Source organism: Triticum urartu, chromosome 1A (genome assembly GCF_056163025.1).
Source record: "Triticum urartu cultivar PI428250 chromosome 1A, HENAU_Tu73, whole genome shotgun sequence".
In the NCBI taxonomy this organism is placed as follows: Eukaryota; Viridiplantae; Streptophyta; class Magnoliopsida; order Poales; family Poaceae; genus Triticum; species Triticum urartu.
The window spans coordinates 10,235,293-10,262,888 of NC_141873.1; the positions used below are offsets into that span (position 1 = coordinate 10,235,293).

General features: G+C 46.7%; 1 protein-coding gene and 1 pseudogene across 1 annotated transcript; both read left to right on the forward strand.

Moving 5' to 3' along the window:
* Positions 1–449: 449 nt before the first annotated feature.
* LOC147988279 (uncharacterized) lies at positions 450–1,293 on the forward strand (annotated as a pseudogene).
* A 2,343-nt stretch (positions 1,294–3,636) lies between these two features.
* Positions 3,637–5,528, forward strand: LOC147988280 (serine/threonine-protein phosphatase 7 long form homolog). The gene is made up of 6 exons (XM_087530882.1): positions 3,637–3,773; positions 3,848–4,187; positions 4,283–4,696; positions 4,784–5,079; positions 5,169–5,343; positions 5,484–5,528. The coding sequence occupies exons 1-6, from the start codon at positions 3,637–3,639 to the stop codon at positions 5,526–5,528; spliced, it is 1,407 nt and encodes a 468-aa protein (XP_087387008.1).
* Positions 5,529–27,596: the final 22,068 nt, after the last annotated feature.

The following is a 27,596-nucleotide window of genomic DNA, read 5'->3' on the forward strand; positions in this document are numbered from 1 at the left end:
ATTTTCAAAGTTGCGTGCAATTATTTTTATTTTCTCTGGTAGTAATGTAAATATATTTAGGTAGTCGTGGTGAGCATTTTATTTCCCGGGACCGGTGTGCAATTATTGTTATTTGCTCCGGTAATAACGTAAATATATTTAGGTGGTCGTGGTGAGCATTTTATTTCCTGGTTCCGGTGTGCGATTATTGTTATTTGCTCCGGTAGTAAACGTAAATATATTTAGGTTTGTCAGTAATTGGAGTTGCTCCGGTAGTAAACGTAAATATTTAGGTGTTCTTGGTGAGCATTTTAAGTTGTTGCTTAATACTTGTATTAGTTGCTCCGTTAATATTCTGTAATATATAGCTAGCTAATATATAGACATGTCTAATATTTCTTAGTGGGGGTATATTAAGTTGTTGCTTAATACCTGTGTTTCGTTGTTGAAAAAAAAATAGGTGAGCCGAGATGTCTGATGTAGTGAACTTCAGATTTTGCTATGGTCCTGGTACTATCCAAACAACTGAGATGGGAGCAGATCTGAGTGAATTTACTCATATAGATGTGCCAATGAGCGCACCTCAAACATGGTCAGTCAGTCAGTTGAAATAATGGATTGCGGCAAGTTTAGGTCTTGATACTGAAACACACACCGTCGGTGTTCATGCATTGTGGACACGGTCAAGTTCAATAATTTACTTTTATTTGAGGCCGATAGAGCGAGCCCGAATGGGTGCGGTGGTTACAAGGTTGTGAACGAAGGGGATGCAATCCTGATGCTTTAGTTCTTCCCGTCGTGAAGGAGGTCACTGCACATGAAGGCGAGGGTGGCTACGATCCTGGTCATAGCAGTGTGGGGAGGCAGTTATCTATGTCAAACGCTGGAGATGATGGTTACGAACAAGGACAGAGCAGTCAGGTAGAAGGAGGAAATGCTTATGGTTATGAACCAGGGCAGAGTAGTCAGGTAGAAGGAGGAAATGCCGATGGTGATTACAATGGCGAGGTGGACGCTGACGAGGTAGATGGGCACATGCAGGACCAGATGGAAGAAGAAGACACCGATGTTGAAAGGGGTCATGCCGATGATTCTGACGAGTCAGATGAAGACGAAAATGCAGAGGAGGTCCCGAATCCTGCATCGTGGAATCATGACTTCTCATATGCAATGACCGTGAATGATGGACATGATTCAGCCTGGAAATATCACCAGAACAATATTGCGACGGGTGCTAGGTATCCGAACAAGCAAGCCCTGAAAGATGCAATAATTAACTGGGCAATGTCCATGCAAAGGGTTTTCACAGCTTAGGTGTCCAGTCAGAAATTCCTGACAATGGTATGCAAGAACGCATATTGTCCCGCCAGGGTGCACGGCTTTCTCCCTAAGTATGGCACAAGTTGGGTGATAAGTGACTTAGTTAATCACACTTGTCTTATTCCCTGTATCCCACAGGATCATGCCAGCCTTTCATCCACGCTTATTGCTCGGTTGTTTTACGATGAGATAGTGTAGGGCAAAGCTATGGAAGTGAAGGAAGTCCAGACAAAAGTCTTCGCCAGGTTCAAGTACAGAATTTCTTATGGCGAGGTTTGGAGGGCTAAGCATGCGGCGCTTGAGAGGAGATTTGGTTCTTATTTTGATGCATATGACTCTGTTGTCCAGCTCCTCCACACACTGCAGCAGCGGAATTCAGGCACCTATATCGATATCCAAGACATGTTCATGCCAGAGTTCCCAACTGTGAGGGTGCTGCATCGTCTCTTCTTCTCTTTCGGTGTATGCATCGAAGCTTTCTGGCATTGCCGACCGGTGATATGTGTTGACGGTACTTTTCTCACAGGCAAGTACAAGGGTCAGATCCTGATAGCCATAGGTCAAGACGTCCAAAATCAAGTCGTCCCACTCGCATTTGCTTTTGTGGAGAGTGAGAACATTGAAAGTTGGACATGGTTCTTCAGGCAGTTGAAAATATCAGTTGTGAAGGAGAAGCCCAATGTGTGCATCCTTCATGACAGGCATGCAGGTATACTCAGTGCGATAAGGACACTGACAAACCCAAGCCCTGAGGAACAAGTTCCATGGCAGGACTTGCAGAGCCGTTGATGCATGCGCCATCCGGGGGCTAATTTCTTCTCACAGTTTAGAAATAAGAACCTGATGAATCTGTTCAAAGAACTCTGCAAGCAGAACCAGCTATGGAAGTACAATTTGATACGCGACAGACTTAATGTGTGCATGCAGAGACACGTGAGGGACAGGAAAGCAGCAAGAGATGCAGCGGTGAGGGCACATGTTGAAGCAGTAGCTGCACAGTTGGCAACATGAACATTGGCCGTGGAGGAGGAGCCTGTTGGGCTATGTGACCTGCCAGGCTTTGACCCACCTGGTACTAGGAGAAGGCTTGGGAGGTCGATTAAAACCTTCGAGCAGTGGATAGAGCATGAGCCTCTAGAGTGGTGGTCTTTGCTACATGACACACATGGAGCACGATACGGTGTCAGGACAACAAACCTCGCAGAAACATACAACTTTGTCCTCAGAGGAAACCGGGCATTGCCACTTACAGCCATCGTTGAGGGTATTTTCTATGGCACCGTCAAGTATTTCAGAGATAGACGTCAAAAAGCAGAGCAACATATCTTCAACAACCCGAATACACGGTACTGTGAAAGAGTCACAAAGTACATGGACAACAAGATGCAAAAAGCTAGATCACACACTGTAGTCGCCATCGTTAATCAAGAAAGAAGGTTTGAGGTCCGCTTAGCCAACAACAAATTCAGATGTGCAAATGAGTTGAGGACGCATGAGGTGAAAATTGGTAATGAAGCCTGGCCAACGTGTGAGTGCACATGCAACAAACCGAAATTGCTTCACCTACCTTGCTCACATGTACTTGCTGCTTGCGGGCAGCTTGGAATGGACGCAATATCGTTTGTGTCTCCATTTTTTCTGAAAGAGTCTGTCCTCAATACCTGGACGGGTGAGCTGATGGGTTTTCGATCAATGGGTAATTTCAACAGCGTCAACCCCGCTGAAAGGCATTACATTCCAAACCCAGAGCATATGCGTACAAGTAGAGGCAGACGGCATTGTCGGCGCATCCGGAATGATATGGATGAATCTAAAGCAGGAGGTCCGACTAGGCAATGCATTCTGTGCAATGAATTTGGCCATAGGGACACTAAGTGTCCCACTTTCGTCACTGGGCGTGGACGAGGCAACCGGGGAAGAAGAGGAGGAAGAGGCAGTAGAGGAGTAAGGGCGAGAGGAAGAAGCTAAGCTAGCAGTAGTATGTTCTGAATTTGTATTAAGTGTGGCACTATGTTCTGAATTTGTATTAAGTGTGGCACTATGTTCTGAATTTGTATTAAGTGTGGCACTATGTTCTAAATTTGTATTAAGTGTGGCACTATGTTTTGAATTTTTATTAAGTGTGGCACTATGTTCTGAATTTTTATTAAGTGTGGCACTATGTTCTGAATTTGTATTAAGTGTGACACTATGTTCTGAATTTGTATTAAGTGTGGCACTATATTCTGAATTTGTATTAACTGTGGCACTATGTTCTGAATTTTTATTAAGTGTGGCACTATGTTCTAAATTTTTATTAAGTGTGGCACTATGTTCTGAATTTTTTTATGTGCAGGAATGTCGGGAATGTGGTTGCTGAATGGGGACATTGATAGGGGTCATCGTGGTGCAATATGGTATGGGCGCAAGCTTGAGCCTCTGGTCACTCGCACTCCTAAAGAAAACTGGATGATACACCCGGGATGGCTTCAGCGGTACGTGTTTTATTAATTTGCACACTGACATGCATATTAATGGGAGACACTAACTAAAATGTTCTCTGATGAAGGTTGAAATGGGCCGGCCTTTTACCTTTCGCGCGTCTGGTTGAGTCTATCCCGGGTGAGAAATGCATCGCCATCGACGGGTTCTCGTTGAGCTGCTTAGTGGACCGTTGGAGGCCAGAGACCCACACGTTTCACTTCCGATGGGGAGAGATGGCTCCTACTCTGGAGGATGTGTCACTTTTGCTCGGACTACCGTTGGCAGGTCATGCCATAGGACCGTTGGACGCACCGGCTGGTTGGGAGCGAGCCCTTACACAACGTTTTCATGGTGTTTTTCCGAATGCTCCGGATCCAGTATGGGAGCATCACGGACCTAAGTATGAGTGGTTGCTCAATTTCCGGGTAATTTCCCCAACCTCTTATCTTCAATTTATCGTGCATATGGTTTTACAGAAAATAACTGCGATTAACTAAAACTTTCTCTTTGCTTAATGCAGATCCAAAACTTCCGGGCGCCGTTGACTGCGGAACAGATCACTCGGAGCCTGGAGGCCTACTTAATGTGGCTTTTCGGCAAGGTGATGTTCACAGAGAACCATGTCACCACTATTAACGCGCTCTACATCCCTATGGCACTCGAGATAGCGAGCGCTCTGACGGTGGATCAGATCAGACAGAGGAGTTGGGGTTCGGCGGTCTTAGCGGCTACATACCGAGGTATGTGCAACGGTTGCCAGCTTACATCGAGAAAGCCAGCCCTTCTTGGATGCCCTCTATTCCTACAACTATGGTCGTGGGAGAGGTTTTCTATAGGGCGACCAGATGTACGTGTTCGTGAGCCTATAGACGCCATGTTTGATGCTGACGGTATCGACATGCCTACTTTCGGTCTGTGTTGGACACGTCGCGAGGTATGCACCGTGTTATAGTTTAACGTAACTTTTTTCTGCACAAGAGATAGTTCGATGCTAGCGGCTACTAACTTTTGTTTTCTGCAGAGATGCTTTGCTAGTGATCAGACCAGGAAGGCATACACAACATTGAACGAGCAGTTCGATGCGTACACCGGGGTCATCTGGCAGCCCTACACGGAAGCAGCCATACAAGCGAGATACCCTGGTGGTCTGTCTGTGCTATGCACAAGGGACCGAGATTACTGGATGACAAAATCAAAAATCATCTTCGATGTCTTCGTCGAGGAGATGGCACAACAGTGGGTTATGAGGCAATTTGGTCTTCTGCAGTTGGAGCTGCCTCCCCCTATAGAGAACCCAGTGCCAGCACACATCCACAGGTATTAACTAAATTTTCAATGTTGCCTTATCTTTCATAGTACTCCATTCGAAGCTTTAGGTAATTGTTGAACACACACCACAATTTTAGGACGACAAGGAAGGGCATGACCAGGACAACTGCTGACTGGCTAGTTAGACTAGAGCCGTATGTTATAGAATGGGAGACAGCAAACACACATCTATGGCACGAGAATCACAATTTTGATCTCGATAAATTCAATCTCTATTTGCAGAGCTACATGACCGGAACACGATTACGCATCGTTGAGCACTCCCACCCAGAGGAGATACCGGATCCTACTCCGTCGGATATGTACCCGAGCTATGACACTTCGGGCTCTAGGCAGTACGCGGTAAGATATATTTTCTTTAATTAATGTTGTCACATACTTTGACGTGCAAGAGACATACATTATTAATCGTCATGGAAATTTGCAGGCTACCTTGACACACGAACTCTACCAGGACGTGACCACCTTTGGACGATCACTGTCGTCTGGACCTCTTCTTCAGCACCGTCCAGTGCTACAGCCCTTCTTGGAACGAATTCAGAACAAGATACGGACTGTGTACGAGGCTATCACGTGCACCCAGAGAACCGACGTTGTTCAGCACCAGCAGCAGCAGCCGTGTCACTCCATGCACCGACATCAACCACGTCCACGTCTAGCACATCAGCCGACAACCAGGCCACCCCGTCCTGACCAACCTGGCAGTTCAATGTGGCAGCAACCACAACAATATGGTCCCACGTCGAGCTTCGTGTTTTCTCCATAGCCACAGCAACACGGTCCCTCGTCGAGCTTCGTGTTTTCTCCACAACCACAGCAGCACGGTCCCTCATCGTGCTTCGTGTTTGAGCCAGAGCAGCCGTCACAACCAGCAGGTAAGTGTCTTCATTTTTATTGTTTTCAATATTAATTGAGGCGACCTCATTCTTCATGACTAAACATTCCATCGTGCAGGAGCCTACGGATATCATGCGTCTATGTCAGCATCACATGATACGTGGGGGAGTGATCAACATCCCGAGGAGAACATACATGCTCAGATGTCGCAGCACACCCAGTGGATGAACATGTATTCGACTCCTCCACCAGGCCCGACACAGGATACACAGCATGACCAGGGAGAGTCTGAAATTCCTCCTCGTAACATTAGGCCACCTAACAGGTTGGGATGGTCTCCGCTTCCAGATCCGCCTCCCCGCCAGGCCAGACGTCGTCATTGACGCTTCCATCTATCAGTAGAGACATGACCATCTACTTATGTATGAGACTTATGTCTATTCTATGTATGAGACAAATGACTATGTACTTATGTATGAGACATATGCCTACTCTATTTTAGTACTCTGTTATCTGAACTACAACATCATATTTAGATAGAACATAATGCTCGTACAACAAGACAGTATAAACAACTAGATAGAACTACATCTAAATTAACGGTACATACAACTAAACTTACAACATACATCATAAAAACTACATGAAGTCATCATCGTCATCCTCCGTCGATGCAGAACTCTTGCCCTTCGAGGATGCAGAACTCTTACCCTTGGATGATGCAGAACTCTTGCCCTTCGAGGATGAAGTACTCTTGCCCTTGGACGATGCAAAACTCTTGCTCTTTGACGATGCAGAACCCGGAAGCGGCGGCATGAAGATATCATCTTCGTCCTCGCTCTCCTCAGTCCATAAAAATGGATGCTTTTCTGTAGTCCTTCTGAAAGTTTCACTCTCCGGCTCCACTACCTTCTTCCACCTTGCATGCAACCTAAGAAGTTCTATACGTACCTCCTCATAGGTCCTTTCAGGCCACCCAGACATACGTAATTCGTGAGCCAACTCATTCATTATGGTGTCACTACCGGTGAGTTCGTCCCATGCAACTATCCTATTGTCCATCCTGAAATCGGTAGCTAGCCTCAGAAGAGTCCTGCTCATCTCAGGGTGAAAACTACGATCAAAAGGATGATGGGACATCTCAATTACACTACACTGGAATGCTTATCCTCCTCTGTCTGAAGGGGGTTTTATAGGTAGGGATGAGAAAATGGCGGGAAAGAACGACTGCGGTATGGCGGGAAACCGGTGGCGGGAAAGAGTTTGCGCGAACATATGGCAGGAAACGGGTGGCGGGAAAGAGTTGGTGCGAACATATGGCGGGAAAGAGTTGGCGCAAACATATGGCGGGAAAGAGTTGGCGCGAACATATGGTGGAAAAATATTACGGGCAAAGGGTTGCACGAAATACGTCATAGTTTATTAAAAAAATACAGGGAGCGTTCGGGAAAAAAATGGAGGCATGCACCGGTCGGCCCACAGCAGGCCAATTAGTCCCTGTCGGCCCGCAGCTGGCCAATTAGTCGCTGTCGGCCCACATCAGGCCAATTAGGCTCTGTCGGCCCACTACTGGCCGACTGGACCTGAACTGGTGGCCGACAGGCCAATCGGCCAGCAGCTAGCCGATAGGGTCTCAGTCGGCCTGCTGTGGGCCGACTAGGTCCACTCGGCCGGCTGCGGGCCGACGGTGCCTCTCAGCTGGAAAGCCCCCAAAAGTCCAAGAGACCTTATTTTTTGGTATTTTAAAAAAAATCGGTATGCTATTGTATCAATTTATCACAAGATAATATATTTATTATTTTTAATAAAAATATAACCATTTCGTGCCCAAGCGGGGTGGGATCAGACCCGGGCTCGGAATTTTCAAGCCGGGCTCTGGTAGGTCCGGCCATTTTATTGAATTTGTTTCTTTTCCAGGGCTAAGCTGTTTTAAGTACTTGGTCAACAATCTCTAACCAATGATAAGATAACAAGACTAGGCCTACTATCAATTTTCATAGTCAACTGTGTCCTTAGTCACTGTCTAAAATTAGTATAGGTATAGACTTGCGGGGTTAACAATTTTAAGCATGTATGTGTAGATTACCTATGAAATAGTTGGACAACTAAGTTTTGGAGAACTTATTGTGGAAGTACATAGTATGGTCGTCCCACCGTTATACAAAGTGTGTAGTCGTTCTTGTCATTGAGGGATTTTTCGGATTCCCTCCGCTCCGGACTCAGCTCGCGGAGCTGGTGCACCTACAGGCTAAAATAGTGGAGTTGGAAAGTAGGTGCTCCGCAGATCCCGTAATTCCGCGGAGCCGGTGGAGAGCCGAACAGGGCCTAAGTAAGGACACCCACTCGGAGCAGGATGCTTTATAGCTGAGCTCGGATGATACTGCCGGCCCACGTGAATGACAGAGAAGCTATAGATTAAACAAGATTTATCTACGGGAGCACATCACCTTGTCGATGCTATGGAGGAACTTTAGGCCGAGACCACGATTAGTCATCACCTGATAAATATCTGCGAGGAACATGAGCCGCTACCCGTACTTGGCGACAGACACGGTGCTCTCCTTGAGCATGCGGTACTAGCCGCAAAGATGGTTGGTGTGTGCAGTGTTATCGTTGAGGATGTACTGGCGGAGGCGATTCCATGTTGATAAGGCAGTGCCATCATAGGACATCACAATTCTAGAAGACCATCGTCAATCATGGTGTAGATCCACAACATGATCCTGATGTCGGTACGCTGCCACTCGGGGTCATCAATTTCAAGTTCAGATGTCTCTTTAATGTGGTTGAGTGCATTGGAGGTGGTGAGGACGATCCAGAAGGAATGCGTCATTTATGGTGGTTGTTGACACGTGGGTTGAGTTTGAATGTGACACTACTAGAAAAAGTCTTACTAATGGCGCACCTAATTTGGCCATTAATGGCGCATTAGTGGTGCGCCATTAGTAGCACACCATTAGTATATTTTACTAATGGCGCACCACTAATGCGCCATTAGTATCTGGTATACTAATGGCGCACCTCAGATGCGCCATTAGTATATACAATAGTGCGCCATTAGTATGCCTCCCAGGGGGCCATGTATACCCAGGTGCTTGGCATACTAATGGCGCACGACAACAGGATGCGCCATTACTAACTTCGGCATACTAATGGCGCACTGTTTAATGATGCGCCATTAGTATCCTTTGGCATACTAATGGCGCACTATGATGTGATGCGCCATTAGTATGAATATTAGGTTTTTTTATTTTCTGTTTTTTGCACAGGTTACAAAATGTATATTTGGAAAAAATATAGACAGCACACATCAACAACAGATTCATCGAATACAATAGAAGATTAGTCTCTGAATACAATTCATCATTTTAGTCTCCGAATACAATTCATCATATTAGTCTCCGAATTGAAAAGACCGAACAAAGATAGAACATTATATTACAAGTCTCGAGACCGCGAGTTTGTCTTCACATTACAAGTCGATATCGATCATCTAAACTACCATCACATAGAAGAGAGCTGCGGTCATCACGATGAGCATCATCACGATGAAACTCGTCTTTATCCGGTTCCTCCAACGCTCCCTCCCCTCTCCCGCTAGATAGCGGGCGTATCTAGATTCGGCCTCGGCCCTAGTGGCGTACCCTTTGTAACTGTTACCGCTGAATCGGTGAACCTGTCTCCGACACTCCTCCCAGTCATCGTAGACTCCGGGAACCTTACCCTTGTACACGACATACCACGGCATCGCTATGCAGTAGCCAAACGAAACATTAGTACCAATTCACAGACAATACATAAGCAATATATAAGTATGCAACAGAACGATCGGAAGAGAAAAGCAAGACATTAATAGCATCGATTACATCTAAGTTGAACGACTCTCGAAACCAAAGAGACATACTACAAGTTCATTAAAGTTTAATTACAACATTATCCAATCGATGTTTCAGAACTAGACACAGCATCACTTCTTTCGACTCGACTCAAGGGACCGGAGCATGGATGAAGCCGCCGTCTATCGTGGGAGTCATGAAACAACGGGCGTTGTCAGCCTGCATTTGTAGGATTGTGTCGATGTCACTGTTGGACGGTTGATTTCTGAGGTAGAACTACCCCGCGATACGAAGGACATCTTGATGGATGATTTCCGCAAACTCCGACTGGATGCGAAAGAATTCTTGTCTGATGTCCGTGTCCTGGATTGCCGACACGCTCGCGGCCCAATCTTTGAGTCTACTCGGTAGCAGAAGTTGATGATGGTCCCGTACGATCGCCCGCATGTGATGGATGGTGTAGTAGGCACCCTTCTGACCGCCAGGCGGTTGCTTGACGCAGCAGAACATCATATTGTGGGAGAACACGTGCTTGCCGTACTTACGAATAGGCCTGGTGAAGGTGCCTCCAGATTTGACGTAGCCGGGGAGAACATCATCAAGAACCTTCTTGACATTTCTGTAGTCTATGTTCGACCGACGGTCCGGGTCGAAATACGTGGCCATGGAATATTTGGGGCTTAGGAGGATGAGCGTGCAACGTGTGTCACTGGAGAAAACACGTAATGTTAAAAGAAAAACGATCGAAATCTAAGAATTCATATGTTACGGGGCGGTTGAGGGGAGGACTTACTCGGGAAAGTCAGGCACGAGGAAGTTATCCTTATCTTGGTTTGCCAGAATGACGCCTTCGAGGTAAGAACTCGAGACTTGCTGGTCCCCAGCGCTGCCCAAGATCTTGGCACGCATGTAGAAGGGGTCGACTATCACGATGTCTGGGGTCTTGTCGCGAATGATCCGCATCTCCATACTCAGCGAAAATAGCCGAACGAAGGTGTAGTGCAGCAAGGTTCAACATAGCGTGGATGTCATCAAACCGCAGGACGATCGTACCCCCGATGGAGTTATCCACAAAGCCCTTGCCCTCTGGCACCTTGGCCGCGAAAACCGGGTATGCCACATCCTTCTCTCCGAGGCGCCGCTTCTCCAAAGAAAGAACACTGTCATGCAGACTCCGCATAGCACCGGTTGCAGCATCGAGCATATTTCTCGGTAGCATCAGCCTACCCGCCACATGCACCCTCCTCGAGATATCCTCGGGTGAAGGTGGCCCGTCCTGAGCACGGATCGTACTCGGTGCCGGCTAGCCCACACCCTTGTTAGTCTTTCTTTTGCGTGCCTTCTTCTTCTCCTGTAATGGGACCGAGTTCTGCTCACAGACCGCCTTCTTGAGTGTGTTGGGGCTGATCATATTTCGCACCTCGCCTATCTGAGGCTCGGTGAAGTCGGCAGCTGGAGGCGTCTCCTGAGAGCTGAACTGCAGAGGATGCCTGTTGCAACTTGGCTTCTCCGCGGTACCAGCTAGATCGCGCACATCTTTTGTTGGGTTGGGTTCTTGAGAAGGAGGCCCCATGAATTCGCCACCGTACCCATGATCGGCAAAGTACTGATCGACGTTGGCAAATGTATCGTCGTCATCGTCGTTCTGATCCTGTGCCATATGCATGTTTGGATCCAGTGGCATAGGGATGTCCGGCACCGTTGCGGCGGTCTTGCCATGGGGCCGACTTGGCGCCGGCACGATTGGCGGTGTTGTCTTTGGGGTGGTGTCCCCCGCCCCCAAACGAATCTGGCTCTTCGGCCAAAGCAGGGGCCAGCTCAGGCAGGTGCTGAGGGTCATCACGTCATCATCGTCGGCCCCGACGGGTCGAATCGGAGGTAACAACTCGTCGCAGCCTGGCAGCACCCGAACCAGTTGAACCCTAAACAAGTTGGGTGGCATCTGGGTACCGTGGAACAAGGGGTTGCCCGGTTGAACGATTTTGCCCTTGGCGACATCGACCAACTCGTTGTTCACGAAGTGCAGGAGAGTGCACGGAACGTCGGCGGCACCCTGCGAAAACATTTAGGGCGTCAGGGATGCCCAGTCAAAGGCAAGGAGATGAAGTCCTCGGCCGAGAGAGGCTTAATTAGTTACCGTGATGATGGCGTCGAGCTCGGCTAATGTCGAGGAACCGCCAACGGCGGGCGTGCAGTTGACGGAGGGGCCGCTTGCTGCAGAGGTGCCGGCCGACGTACACCCAGGTGCATTAAGCTCCCGTGCCAGCGTCGGAGACACCAATGACGCCTCCGCCGGAGACACCAATGGCCCCGCCATCGCATTCTGCGAGTTGCTGGCCGTGAAGCTAGGAACCGGGGGCGGCCCCTGTTGGCCGCCCGCAATCCACGCACTAATCCCCTGGATCAAGGTAGGCACAATGGCGGTGATCGTCGCTCCGAGTTGTTGTTGCACTTGCTCTTGGACAATCTCTGGAATCCGCGCGACCTGTGCCCTGAGTTCTTGAACCTCGCGCGCCTGGCTTTCCGAGCTGGTCTTTTTCTCCTTTCGCCCACCAGTGTTATAGTATGACGACCATTTTGTCGACAAGCCTTTGCCGGCCACACGACCAGCTGACGTCGGCTTACTGAGCTTATCCTTGTTCTTCATTACATTCAACGCCCTATTTAGAGTGGTGTCCCAAGGGTTGCTCTTAGTCGACCCCGTGCTACTGCTTTCAGTCGCCTGCGGAAGGAATGTGAACCATTTAGAAATTTGGCTTCATTAATTAGAATGCAACCATATGGAGCTAATTACGCGGGGGTGTATTCCTTACCAGAACAAGCTCAAGCGCCCTGGTCATGGGATCCGTGGTAAGCTCCTTTGTTTTCGGGTCCTTCTTGTACCGGGCCCTGACAAAGTTCCTCGTCTGCTTGTCACCGTATTTATCGAAGAGGGGCGGTAGGCCTTGCTCGGCATTGTCCGCCTCCTCCTTGTCCCATATAGGCTCCGCCACTCTGTAACCGCCGGGACCGAGTGTGTGTTCCCCTAAGTTCAGCTCCCGCATTTCTTTCCCCCACTTACTTGATTCGGAGCTTGCGGTGCTCGAGCAATTGATCTTGAAGTCGTTGTAGTCATCTTCGGTGATCGAAGGATTTTTCTCCTTGATCTTCTCATAACTCTCACCTTTCTCGATCATTCTTTTCACATTGCTTTTCCAAGTAGACAGGGCCGTGCTCATCTTCGTGAGGGCAGCATTGTTCACTTTATTCCCTTTGAGGCTTGTGTTTTCAAATTCAGCGGGGAACTTGTATCGTTCGTGCAGCTTCGTGAAGAGGAGATTGCGCAAATTCCCTCGGTCAGGATGCCTGAGGTTCTCGGTGTTCATCGAGACGGTGCTCCGAAGAATGCACCCGAGCTGAAGCGATTACCCCTTGACTATTCGTTCGGGCGTCGTTGGATTCCCGTTGGAGTCCACTTCAGTAACTTCCTCCTTGAGGGTGCGGAGCACGGTCGGGCGCCGGTCCTTCCGTTGCCTCTTCGGTTGGCTGCCATCTGTGCGTGCACCGCCATCATCAGTGGTGGCATCCTCGGCGGCACCATCAGTGGTGGCATCAGTGGGGTCATCCTCGGCGGTACCATCAGTGGTCTCAGGATCGGTGGGGAAGGCGGCGTCCTCATACAAGTGAGGTTGTTCCTCCATCCCCTGGGACAGCTCCCAGAATTTCTTGCCGCTCGAACCCCCGGCCTCATCCATGTTGGCCATGTTTCTCTATAAATAGGAACAAAGTTTGGTCAAAAAGTTGGTTATTGTCAAGGAACAAGATCATGGTCTCATCATTTAGGGTTTGTCGACACCGAGGCATCCTAAAAGCTAAGATTTTATCATTGAGGTTTTTTCGACGCCGAGGCACCCTAAAAGCCTAAGCTTTCATCATTTCGGTTTTAGCGACACCGAGGCACCCTAAAAGCCATGCATTAGTCACAAGTACGCCGGGGCACTTAATCCTACTTAATTAACTACTAAGATACCCCGACCCATGCATTAGTAACAAGTACCCCATATGTCCTCTTTTTAGCAAAGTCATGCTAAAATTCACGGAAAATTTTAGCATGACCTTTGCTGAAAATAGGACATATGGAGTACTCGAATTTGCCGGAACGGAAGTTAATCGACATTCCAGCAAACTCAAGGGCCTCCCGGGGTACCTGCCAAATCATCACGACACGATGGTCGGAGGCATGACCTTTGACTAACAGTTCTGAACTCCTGCCAAAACTGAACACAACATATATATACCAAGCATCTTGCCAGCTAGTAGACCAGCTAGTAGACCATCATTTGTCAGGCCAAATTGAGGCCAAACAGAAAACCAATGTGGGCATGGCACAAAGTCCATGACCCAGAACAGGAGACATACCAAGCACTAAATGAGGACAGAAACAGACATTTAGAACAATTAGTTATTAGCTAAAATGTCTTGCTTGAATGCATCACAATTTATTCACTACTCCAAGGAGTACTATTTCTCACAATCCCAAGGAGAATAACTGGCATTAGAAAACAAAACACTTATGGTAGTATGTTGATGTCCAGCCAATGCACAGAAGTTAAAGGCACCCATTTAACTACGAAACAACATTTTTTTGGAGCAACACTCTTAACACTGGAGAATGAACACTGAACTCAGTCATTACTCATTAATGCAACTTTTTTGGTAGCAAAGTAGATTGACAGCTCTTGCATAAGAGAACAGGAAAGTAGTGATTGTATAATAAATCATATACCTTACAGGAGGGGTTATTCGATATTCTGGCTTTATAACAACTTGTATGCCCACTGCAGCGAAACAATGAATTACGTTAGTAACCATGAACTGTTCTCAATAACAGTATAGAAGGGCACAATATTGGGCAGTTTGTTAGTCTGGCATGGTAGCAACAGTAAAATATATACAAGCAGGCACTCCCTTCTCTGTATACCAATTCAAAGTCCAACCAATGTCTCACAATATTTTTCAATTTTCAGCATGACCCCCTTCTTCGCGAGGAAGCATGCTCTGACAAGCTAAGTTAAGTTACACATGTAATGGCCAAATTGGGGGAAATTACTAGCTAAACAAGTTTAAGCGCACACACATGCTGGCTACAAGAGAAATGATAGGGTTAAAAGACCAACAAACAAACTCGTGTAAAACTGCCTCAGTTTCAGGTCTAGATTGTTCAATTCCACTTTCCACTCACGAAACCACTCCCAGTTCGATCGAACGAAAGATCAATAGTGGCCAAAACTGAAGAAAAAACTGAATAAAAGCATGACTTGCATACAGAGCACATACCAAGCAGCGGCCTAAAATAGCAAGCATCAAATTAGTAGCAGTATCAAACTGGAAAAAGTACATCCATCGATTTCTAAGAATCGGTAGCATTACCAAATTATCAACTAGCACTAAGCAGCAAGCAGCAAGCAGCAAAAGGGCACTGATTTAGTACCATTGACAGTTCACAGCAGCAAAAATCTGAGACGTACTAACACGAGCTATCAATCACAGTAGCAAAACAAATCCATTTGTCCATCTATTCAATATGCAACAGCAACATCCACCCATCCGGCTAACAAACAGAGGGGTGGGGAACAGGGAGATGAGAGGCACCTGTTCTCGAAGGAGATGTGGGCGGCTGGTCGAAGCAGGGGCGACGGGAGGGCCGGGGGCTTGTCGAAGCAGAGCAGCAATGACGGGGGGGAGGGCCGGCGGGAGGCGGCCAGGCAGGGCCTAGCGCTGGCGATGCTGAGAGGAAGGGGCCGGCGATGCTGACCGGGCCGGTGAGGCAGGATCGCCCTGGCGGCGGCACGGATCCTCCCACGAAGGCTCGAACCCTAGCCGCTGTGGGAGGGAGGAGCGGGGTGGCAAAGGAGACGACTGTGGGGGCGTGGGGACTGCGGAGCGGGAGGAGGAGCCCGACGAGTTGGACGGGGCGGCGTCCGGGCCGCCGGCGACGAGGGGGAGGAAGGGGAGAGGGAGGCGGCGGGGGCGCGGTGGAGGGAGGGAGAGGGAACTGGCGAGGGGGAGAGGGAAGGGGGGATCGGGCGAAGGGGGAGAGGGAAGGGGGGATCGGGCACAATACTAATGGCGCACCACCCCTCGGTGCGCCATAAGTACATCCATACTAATGGCGCACCTCACCGTGGTGCGCCATTAGTACTTTTTTTTCTTATAGCAATGGCACAATACTAATGGCGCACCACCCCTCGGTGCGCCATAAGTACATCCATACTAATGGCGCACCTCACCGTGGTGCGCCATTAGTATTTTTTTATAAGACAGTAATAATTTTTTAGACTTGTTTAAATCATAACAGTAATATTTTTTATAAGACAGTAACAGTAATATTTTTTTATAAGACAGTAATATTTTTCATAACTTCATGATCATGCCCGTCGTCTGCTCCGGCATCTTCCTCATCATCATGTCCTGCATCTTCTACATGATGACTGTGTACAGCATCACCGTCGTGATCATCTCCTTGGGATTCTTCGTCTTCTCGCCCGCCCGAGCCGCGGTGGTTGTCTTGCTGCCCCTCCTCATTTCTTGCCCGGCCCCCATGGACGACTTCGTAGTCATCTTCATCACTTTGCCACCGATAGCCATCCATGAAACCACGCAAGAGCAGGTGGTCCCGCACCTGCCCGGATTCCGGGTCCGCAATAAGGCTCTTCAGCTTGCATCTTCGACACGGACATCTTATCTCCGTCTCGTTCTTTTGAAGCATCTCGGCCTTCGCGGACCTCAAAAACCTATTCACGATGCCTTCGGTCATCATGCGGACCATGGTCGCCTGCGGGGTAAAGCAAAACGATATTTTAGAACCAAGAAAAAATTTGGCATGACTTCCCCTAAAAATAGGACCAAAAAGAATGCTTAATGCCAAAATTATCGCCGAAACGGAAATGAATCAACATTCCGGCAAAATATTGGCAACTATCGCATTTCAAATACCGGTACACCTCCAAACACAAACACATATGCAACACCACAAACATATGCAACACCACGAACATACATAGATCTAGCTAGGCCATAAAAAGTGCATGTGCACATTGTTGTAGGGAGAACAACATAAATATAGCTTCCCCCCTTACTTACCTATCAAAACAAGGTAATTTAACCACTTAAATTGAATGAATCTATGGTGGAAATGAGGTGAAAAAGAGGAGGCACCCGAGACAAGGAGGAGGTGGAGAGAATGAAGTGGGAAGAAAGTGAGTGTGGGTAGGAGAGGCTGTCCAAAATATCTTGTTGCTGCCCACTTACTAATGGCGCACCAACTCTAAATGCGCCATTAGTAATCCAGGTTACTAATGGCGCACCTTCTGGTGGTGCGCCATTAGTAGTTTTGCAAAAAAAACATACTAATGGCGCACTGTCCCAAAGTGCGCCATTACTAGTTTAAACTAGTAATGGCACACGGTGGAACAGTGTGCCATTAGTAGTTTTGCAAAAAAGGGAATAAAAAATATAATTAAAAAAATAACATTAGTGGCGCACTTTCCGGCGGGTGCTCCATTACTAGTTACAACTAGTAATGGTGCACTGTGTCTGGATGCGCCATTAGTATGTTTGGACAGGCGCACTAGTTAAAAAAATTGATACTAATGGCGCACCTTGGGCCAGGTGCGCCATTAGTAGTTTCAACTCTAATGGCGTATCAGAAGGTGGTGCACCATTAGTATGTACTAATGGTGCACCGCTTGTCTGGTGCGCCATTAGTGTCAATCCCATCTATAGCCCTTTTTCTAGTAGTGTGAAGTAGGACTAGATGTTGGTATTATGGATGGCAATGGGGCCTGAAGCTGGTAAGACTAGTTACAGTGGAGATTAACTTACACTAGTTACAGACACGCTATCCTAGACTATGGGTCTGTTTGGGACTACTCGGCTTCACAAAAATCAGTTTTGCTCCACTAAATTTACTTTGAAGAAGTTTCATCTAGAAATTGTAGTACTATCAAAGAGAATGTTTGGCTGCCATCTAGCTTCAGCTTCAAGAATGAGAAATTTGGTGGAAAGAATCCATTTGATTGGTTGAGAGGGGAGAAACGAAGGGGTGTCCACTTACTGGTGGTAGTGGTGGGTAATTTCCACCCAACTCCAACTTATAGAGTTTTTTGGAGCACCCCCTGAAAAGTTTCATGAAAAACTAGAAGTTGTACCCTAGATTCTAGTTTTTTTACGGAGCGGCCTATCATGGAGCAACCCTGTTTGGCTTGTGCTTTCTGAAGCGAAGCTGAATTTTAAGGAGTAGAGCAGTCCCCAACAGGCTCTATGTTACTACCTCCATAGTGGATAGTCACTAGTAGAAAACAGGGCTTTGGTCCAGGCCAGGTCATCCCATTAGTCCCGGTTCAGTCTAGAACCGGAACCAATGGGGGCATTGGACCTGGTTCGTGAGCCCAGGGGGGCGGCCGGGCCACGTGGGCCATTGGTCCCGGTTCGTCTGGACCTTTTGGTCCCGGTTGGTGGGACGAACCGGGACCAATGGCCTCGCTCCTGGCCCACCACCATTGGTCCCGGTTGGTGGCATGAACCGGGACCAATGGCTCCCCTTTAGTCCCGGTTCATGCCACCAACCGGGACCAATGAGGTGCCTATATATACCCCCTCACGTAAGAGCAGAGCACACTGCTCTGTTTTTTTCTGGCCGAGGGGGAGAGGGCTTGGTGGTGCTCTAGCTCACCTCCTATGCACACAAGGTGTTCGATGGAATGCCCGAGCCACACTACTTAAGCTTTCTCCTCTCCAAGCTCGACCTCTAAGCTCCATTTTCCACAATATTTGTCTAGGTTTAGCGGTCCATCACGCCCCGTCCCCGTCTTCACCGCCGTCGATCACCCGCGCCGAGCTCATCGCCGGCACCACCATGGTGAGCCTCTTGTTCTTATCTTCTTTCTGAAAGGAAAAATATTCTTACTTGTATGTTTACATAGATACTTGTATTATTTTCTTACTTTTATTATTGCATCTTATATAGTGCGATGGTTTTGGTATCCGCCCCCGTCGGCCCTCGCCCTTTCTATGATTCGGATGTGGTATATATATTATCTTTATAACTATTGGTTCATTTATTGTTTATGAAAATTATGCCGACCAACGTGACATAGATTTTATTTATGTAGGATGTATGTGAATCGGAAATGCCAACCGACCCTATTGTCGAGAGGTTAAATTTAGTTGAAGAAGAAAACAATTTGTTGAAGGAAAAAATAAAAAATGGAGGAGGAGAAGATGATATTGGAGTTGCATGTTGCGGATGTCGTCGATGATCACCAGATCAAGATGGATGCAATGCGCTTGAAGATTAGAAAGATAAGAAAATATGCCATTCATACCGAGGCTTGGTATCATTATGTCGTTGGATCAATTGTTACCTTGGTTGCGATTATGATTGCATTTGTTTTCGCATTGAAATGTTTTACATAGTTTCAATGTATGGTTTAATTAATTAGATGCTTTGGAGAGCTATATGTTGTTAGATGAGAACTATGTATGCACTTCGGTTTTAATGTTATGATGAACTTCTATTAATTTCGACACTTAATTATATATAAGGCACGCAGATGAACCGGCAATGGATGTACGGTGGCAAACACACCTCCGAGTACATTAAGGGCGTGCATGAATTTCTCGAAGCGGCTAAGGCAAACAAGCAGAATGGTTTTATGTGTTGTCCATGCACTGAATGTGGGAATACGAGGTCTTACTCTAACCGGAAAATCCTTCACTCCCACCTGCTTTACAAGGGTTTCATGCCACACTATAATGTTTGGACGAGGCACGGAGAAATAGGGGTTATGATGGAAGACGACGAAGAAGAAGAGTATGATGACAACTATGTGCCCCCTGAATACAGTGATGCTGCAACGGGGGGAGCTGGTGAAGATCAAGAGGAACTAGACGATGTTCCCAATGATGCTGCAACGGGTGAAGCTGCTGAAGATCAAGAGGAACCAGACGATGTGCCCGATGATGATGATCTCCGCCGGGTCATTGTCAATGCAAGGACGCAATGCGAAAGTCAAAAGGAGAAGCTGAAGTTCGATCGCATGTTAGAGGATCACAAAAAAGGGTTGTACCCCAATTGCGAAGATGGAAACACAAAGCTCGGTACCGTACTGGAATTGCTGCAGTGGAAGGCAGAGAATGTTGTGGCTGACAAAGGATTTGAGAAGCTACTGAAAATATTGAAGAAGAAGCTTCCAAAGGATAACGAATTGCCCGACAGTACATACACAGCAAAGAAGGTCGTATGCCCTCTAGGATTGGAGCTGGAGAAGATACATGCATGCCCTAATGACTGCATCCTCTACCGCGGTGCATACAAGGATCTGAACACATGCCCGGTATGCGGTGCATTGCGGTATAAGATCAGACGAGATGACCCTGGTGATGTTGACGGCGAGCCCCCCAGGAAGAGGGTTCCAGCGAAGGTGATGTGGTATGCTCCTATAATACCACGGTTGAAACGTCTGTTCAGAAACGAAGAGCATGCCAAGTTGATGCGATGGCAAAGTGAGAACCGAAAGAAAGATGGGAATTTGAGAGCACCCGCTGACGGGTCGCAGTGGAGAAAAATCGAGAGAAAGTACTGGGATGAGTTTGCAAAGGACCCAAGGAATGTATGGTTTGCTTTAAGCGCGGATGGCATTAATCCTTTCGGGGAGCAGAGCAGCAATCACAGCACCTGGCCCGTGACTCTATGTATGTATAACCTTCCTCCTTGGATGTGCATGAAGCGGAAGTTCATTATGATGCCAGTTCTCATCCAAGGCCCTAAGCAACCCGGCAACGACATTGATGTGTACCTAAGGCCATTAGTTGAAGAACTTTTACAGTTGTGGAATGGAAACGGTGTACGTACATGGGATGAGCACAGACAGGAGGAATTTAACCTAAAGGCGTTGCTGTTCGTGACCATCAACGATTGGCATTCTCTCAGTAACCTTTCAGGACAAACAAACAAAGGATACCACGCATGCACGCACTGTTTAGATGACACTGAAAGTATATACCTGGACAAATGTAGGAAGAATGTGTACCTGGGCCGTCGTCGATTTCTTCCGACCAACCATCAATGTCGAAAGAAAGGCAAGCATTTCAAATGCGAGGCAGATCACCGGAAGAAGCCCGCCATGCGTACCGGTGATCACGTACTTGCTATGGTCAATGATTTACACGTAATCTTTGGAAAGGGTCCCGGCGGACTAGCTGTTCCGAATGACGCTGAGGGACACGCACCCATGTGGAAGAAGAAATCTATATTTTGGGACCTACCCTACTAGAAAGACCTAGAGGTCCGCTCTTCAATCGACGTGATGCACGTGACGAAGAACCTTTGCGTGAACCTGCTAGGCTTCTTGGGCGTGTATGGGAAGACAAAAGATACACCTGAGGCACGGGAGGACCTGCGACGTTTGCACGAAAAAGACGGCATGCCTCCGAAGCAGTATAAAGGTCCTGCCAGCTACGCTCTTACGAAAGAAGAGAAAAAATCTTCTTTGAATGCCTGCTCAGTATGAAGGTCACGACTAGCTTCTCGTCTAATATAAAGGGAATAATAAATATGCCAGAGAAAAAGTTTTAGAACCTAAAGTCTCATGACTGCCACGTGATTATGACGCAACTGCTTCCGGTTGCATTGAGGGGGCTTCTATCGGAAAACGTCCGATTAGCCATTGTGAAGCTATGTGCATTCCTCAATGCAATCTCTCAGAAGGTTATCGATCCAGAAATCGTACCAAGGCTAAGGAGTGATGTGGCGCAATGTCTTGTCAGTTTCGAGCTGGTGTTCCCACCATCCTTCTTCAATATCATGACGCACGTCCTAGTTCATCTAGTCGACGAGATTGTCATCCTGGGGCCCGTATTTCTACACAATATGTTCCCCTTTGAGAGGTTCATGGGAGTCCTAAAGAAATATGTCCGTAACCGCGCTAGGCCAGAAGGAAGCATCTCCATGGGCCATCAAACAGAGGATGTTATTGGGTTTTGTGTTGACTTCATTCCTGGCCTTAACAAGATAGGTCTCCCTAAATCGCGGTATGAGGGGAGACTGACTGGAAAAGGCACTCTGGGAAGAGACTCAATAATATGCAGGGACGGATATTCTTGGTCTCAAGCACACTACACAGTTCTACAGAACTCTACCTTGGTGACCCCGTATGTCGATGAACACAAGAACAGTCTGTGCTCCAAACACCCGGAGCAGTGCGACGACAGGATTACATGCGAACACATCAGGACTTTCAGCAGTTGGTTGGAAACACGTCTCAGAGGTGACAACACTGTTTGTGATGAGTTGTACTTGTTGTTCAGGGGACCATCTTTGACTGTATTGACTTACAAAAGATACGAGTTAAATGGGAATACATTTTACATGATCTCCCAAGATCAAAAGAGCACCAACCAAAACAGTGGTGTCCGCTTTGATGCAGCAACCGAGAGCGGAAAGGACACATATTATGGTTACATAGTGGACATATGGGAACTTGACTACGGACATGATTTTAAGGTCCCTTTGTTTAAGTGCAAATGGGCCAATCTGTCAGGCGGCAGGGTACAGGTAGACCCATAGTACGGAATGACAACAGTGGATCTGAAAAATCTTGGGTACACTGACGAACCGTTCGTCCTAGCCAATGATGTGGCATAGGTTATCTATGTGAAGGACATGCCTACCAAACCGAGAAAAAGAAAAGATAAGGAAGCGAATACATCATATGATGAGCCAAAGCGCCACATAGTTCTTTCAGGAAAAAGGGACATCCTGGGAGTGGACGGCAAGATAGACATGTCTGAAGATTATGAAAAGTTTCATGAAATTCCTCCCTTCAATGTCAAGGCTGACCCAAGCATCCTGATAAACGATGAAGATTATCCATGGTTACGGCGCAATAAGCAAATGACACAAGCGAAGAAAAAGTGAAGACTTTCTCCCGCAACTATTATGATGATACCATGCCAACTTTGTAACACACGAGTATGCTATGCCAACTTTTTCAGAGTTCATTTGAAAACTATGAATTTAGGTCGAATTTTCTCTATAGGTGCATCTATGTTCATTTTTTTAGTAAAGTTAATCACAAACTTGTGATTCACAAAAATTTCAAAGAATTCAAATTTTAACTATTCAAATTTGAAAACTAATGGCACTAACAAAAAGTTTATAATTTTTCTAAAACTAATGGTACTAACAGAAAGTTTATAATTTTGCTGACCTAAAATCAAAAATAAATAAAAAATAAAGCAAAAAATAAAATAAAATAAATAATGTAGAAAACAAAACAAAAAATCGGGAAAACAAAAAAATAGCAACAATAAGTATTTTTTTGTAAATAGAAACAAAATAAAATAAATAAAGCAACAAAGAAAAAAAAAACAAAAAAAGTGTTTTCAAATTTGAAAACTAATGGCACTAACAGAAAGTTTATAATTTTTCTAAAACTAAAAGCAAAAAAGAATTAAAAAATAAAGCAAAAAACAAAAGAAAATAAATAATGCAGAAAACAAAACAAAAAACTGGAAAAAATAGGCACTAAAAGCAAAAAAGACTAAAAAAGTGTTTTCAAATTTTGAAAACTAATGGCTATAACAGAAAGTTTATAATTTTTCTAAAACTAAAAGCAAAAAGAATTAAAAAAATAAAGCAAAAAGCAAAAGAAAGTAAATAATGCAGAAAACAAAACGAAAAACTGGAAAAAATTAAAAATAGCAACAATAAGTAAAGAAAAAAAACAAAAAAAAGTGTTTTCAAATTTGAAAACTAATGGCACTAACAGAAAGTTCATAATTTTTCTAAAACTAAAAGCAAAAAGAATTAAAAAATAAAGCAAAAAACAAAAGAAAATAAATAATGCAGAAAACAAAACAAAAAACTGGAAAAAAATAAAAATAGCAACAATGAGTAGAGAAAACAAAAAACAAAAGAAGTGCCTCCTACTGAGCCCCCACAGCCTGAATACGACTAGAAACCCTACCATGGGCCAGGATTCAGGCCCGCAGGAGACCCAGTAGGCCCACAGGCACAGACAGTGGATTTAGGCCCGTAAGCCTGCAGTAGAGAGGAGCTCGAAGTGGTCGGCTCGGCAGAGCTTATAAACCACTCCAAGCCCCTCTCGGCTAGCGAGGTGGGACAAAACATCCCACCGCACTGCGCCAGTTCTAGCACACAACCTTTGGTCCTGGTTGGTGCCAGCAACCGGGACTAAAGGGGGCATTGGTCACGGTTCGTAGCACAAACCGTGACCAATGCCCCCCTTTAGTCCCGGTTGGTGCTACCAACCGAGACCAAAGGCCGTCGCTTCCCGCCCTTTGGGCTGCTGAAAAGAGGCCTTTGGTCCCGATTGGTGGCACCAACCGGAACTAAAGGGGGGTATTGGTCAAGGTTTGTGCCATGAACCGTGACCAATGCCTTTGCTATATAACTAGCACTTGTGAAAATTTTCATTCAGTTCGTCTTCCCCACCCGACGCCGCCAGGCTGCCCCTCTGCGCCTCGTCGTCCCCGTCGTCGCCCCTGACTCCGACGCCGTCACCACCCCGCGATGCCCCGACTCCGTCGCCGCGCGCCACCCCGCGCCGTCGCGGTCACCTCCCCGCGCCGCCCCGACGCCGTCGCCGCCCCGCGTCGCGCCCCTACGCCGTCGCCACCCCGCGTCGCCACCCCAACGCCATCGCCGCCCCGCCTCTGCCTCGTCATCGCCGCCCGGCGCCGCCGTCGCTTTGGTCAGGGCCGGCACCGCCCCCCACTTCCCCCCTGTTTTTATTTTTTTTTGCAAATTCATATATGTTTTTTCCTGATTATATGTATATGTATAGTATATGTATAGTATATGTATGTGTGTATATGTATGCAAAAGATAGATTAACAGAAAAAATAGTATTTTTTCTGTTCATAGATTTTTTTGGTGATATTGATTATTGTAAATATGCAAATGTTTGCATATTCATATGAACAATGAATTAGGCAAAACCTTTACTTTTTTTCTAAAATTTCTATTTGAAGATTATTTTAAAAAAACAAGCAATACTACTTCATGTATTTTTAAGAAGGAAGAAGAAGAAAAAGAATGAGTGGAAAAAGGGAATAAGAAGAGGAAGAAAGGAGAAGAAGAGGGGAGAGGAAGACGACGAGAAATAAATAAGAAGAAGAAAAAAGAAGAAAAAGAAGAGGAGAAGAAGAAAGGAATAGAGGAGAAAAGAGAAAATAGAATATATATATATATATATATATATTATATTTTCTCTTTTCTCCTCTATTCCTTTCTTCTTCTCCTCTTTTTTTCTTCTTTTTTTCGACACGTGGGGGGGGGGGGTCGATATACCCCCTCCCCGATAATATTATTTTCCCATGTACGTATGTCGTGTCAATATAAACTCCCAATAACTTCAACACGAGGGGGGTCGATATATATCCCCTCCCCGATAATATTATTTTCCCGCATGTACGTATGTCGTGTCGATATAAACTCCTGATAACTTCAACATGTGGGGTGGGGTCGATATACCCCCTCCCGATAACTTCAACACGTGGGGGGTCGATATACCCCCTCCCATTAACTTCAACACGAGGGGGGGTCGAACATGAGAGGAAGAAGAGGATAAAAAAAGAAGAGGAAGAAGAAAAAAAGAGGAGAAGAAAGAATAGAGGAGTTCTTCTCCTCTTTTTTTTCTTCTTCTTCCTCTTTTTTTTATCGGGAACGAGGGTCGTCGAGGGTCGCCGAGCGGTAGAGGAAACCCTAAATAGCAACAGGAGAAGAAAGATTTCTTCTTCTCTCTTTTTTGTTCTTCTTCCTCTTTCTTTTATCGGGAACGAGGGTCGTCGAGGGTCAGAGTCGCGGAGCGGTAGAGGAAACACTAAATAGAAAGTATCGTCGATGTGAGATACATGTGGCCGTCGGTGTCGGACACTACATCCACGTCCCACAAGTGACGCGGGCTTCGACGCCCGCATCACTTGTGGGACGTGGATGTACTGTCCGACACCGACGGCCAAATGTATCTCACACACACGATACTTGTTATTTAGGGTTTCCTCTACCGCTCGGTGACCCTCGACGACCCTCGTTCCCGATAAAAAAAAAGAGGAAGAAGAAGAAAAAAAAGAGGAGAAGAAAGAATAGAGGAGTTCTGACTCCTCTATTCTTTCTTCTCCTCTTTTTTTTCTTCTTCCTCTTCTTTTTTTATCCTTGAAGCGTCGTCGAGGCCACCCCAAACCCTAGAGAAGCAGCGTCGAGGCCACCCCAAACCCTAGAGAAGCAGCGTCGAGGCAACTAATTAATATTAGCTCTATGTTTGCCACTAATATATCCATCTGTCATGTTTGAATAATAATTTCCATGTTGTAAATATTTGTAGATACTATGGACACCGCCCGAGACGAAGTACAAGAAGAGTTGTTGGGGGACATAATCGCACGAGGAAGTGATGCCGTCTGCTCGTTGTTTCTCAAGGACACCGATGGTCTAGAAGCAGCTGGCTATGATTATGATGGCTCTGGTGACCTAATGCCGGTGTAAGAAGGAGACCGTGAGGACGGCTCCGGTGACCCAATGCCGGTGCAAGGAGACCGTGATGACGTCTCCGATGACCGAACCGAGTCCGGCCAGGTATATATATTAGTTAAGCTTCTGCTGACTAGCTAATTGATGCATTCATTGTTTTGGTATGTACACATATTGATTAAGTCTTTGTTCTTTTTTCTAGCCCTCCGGATCGAGCACAACTTCGGTAAAGAGACGAGGCCCGAAGAAAAAGTTGAGCTCGGGTGAAAAGTTTGAGATCATAGCAATCGCGCGCGACGGCCAACCGATTGAACCCCTCCGGACAAAGAGCGCATTTGTTGCTCAGTGGGGGGTTTTGGTTAGGGACAAGATCCCGATCAGCATCCAGCAATGGTTAAAGCCGGCTACAGAAGACCCTGAGGTGTCTTATGTCAATGATATGCAGAAAAATGATCTTTGGACTAAGCTGAAGTCAAATTTCACCCTACCACAAGAGGATGATCCGGAGAATCCAGTTAAAGAGCAATTAATCAAGTCTTTTGCTCTTAAGAGGATGGCAGAACTATTCAGGAGGTGGAAGAAAGAGCTGAATAAGTTTGTCGAAAATAAAGAGACACCAGAATTCAAGGGCAAATATGAGAAGATCAGAGATCACTGGCCCGCATTTGTGGCCCACAAGACATCAGAAAAGAGTAAGAAGATGTCGGTGACAAACAAGCAAAATGCTTCGAAAAAGAAGCATCACCATCGCACGGGGTCAGATGGCTACCTCGTAGCCCGGCCTAAGTGGGCCAAGACTGAGAATGATCTGGCTCATAAAGGGATCGAACCAGAGACAATTAACTGGCCAGACCCTTGCCGTACATGGTTCTTCGGGGCTGGCAGATCCTTGGACCCTGTATCAGGGAAGTGCATTTGGATGAACGATCAAATGTGCATACCAGTCAAGAAGCTTCAGTAGTATATCGAAGCAGCGCAGCAAGGGACGTTCGTTCCAGACAGAGAGAACGACGAGCTCACAATGGCCCTCGGGAATCCTGAGCACCCTGGACGGACACGAGGCACGCCAGGCTGCATTCCGTGGAAGGTTGGTGACGGTGTCCTGGACTAGGGGGTACTCAACACGTCATCTCCCGATCTGATAGATTGGGCCGAGGACCGCCGTGGCCGTATACTCATGGGCCAGTTCGGACAGCTACCGCATACAAGGAAGATTCCACAAGACTTGGCGATCAAGACAAGGACTTCTCCCCACCGGCGTATTCGGCTAGGACTCTTGTTAACCTAGGCCTCTGGGG

Bases quoted from the DNA above. Each gene is read 5' to 3' on its own strand.
- LOC147988280 (XM_087530882.1), top strand. From the start codon at position 3,637: ATGTCGGGAATGTGGTTGCTGAATGGGGACATTGATAGGGGTCATCGT. The intron at 3,774-3,847 runs GTACGTGTTTTA...TCTCTGATGAAG, and splicing joins CACCCGGGATGGCTTCAGCG to GTTGAAATGGGCCGGCCTTT. The intron at 4,188-4,282 runs GTAATTTCCCCA...TGCTTAATGCAG, and splicing joins AGTGGTTGCTCAATTTCCGG to ATCCAAAACTTCCGGGCGCC.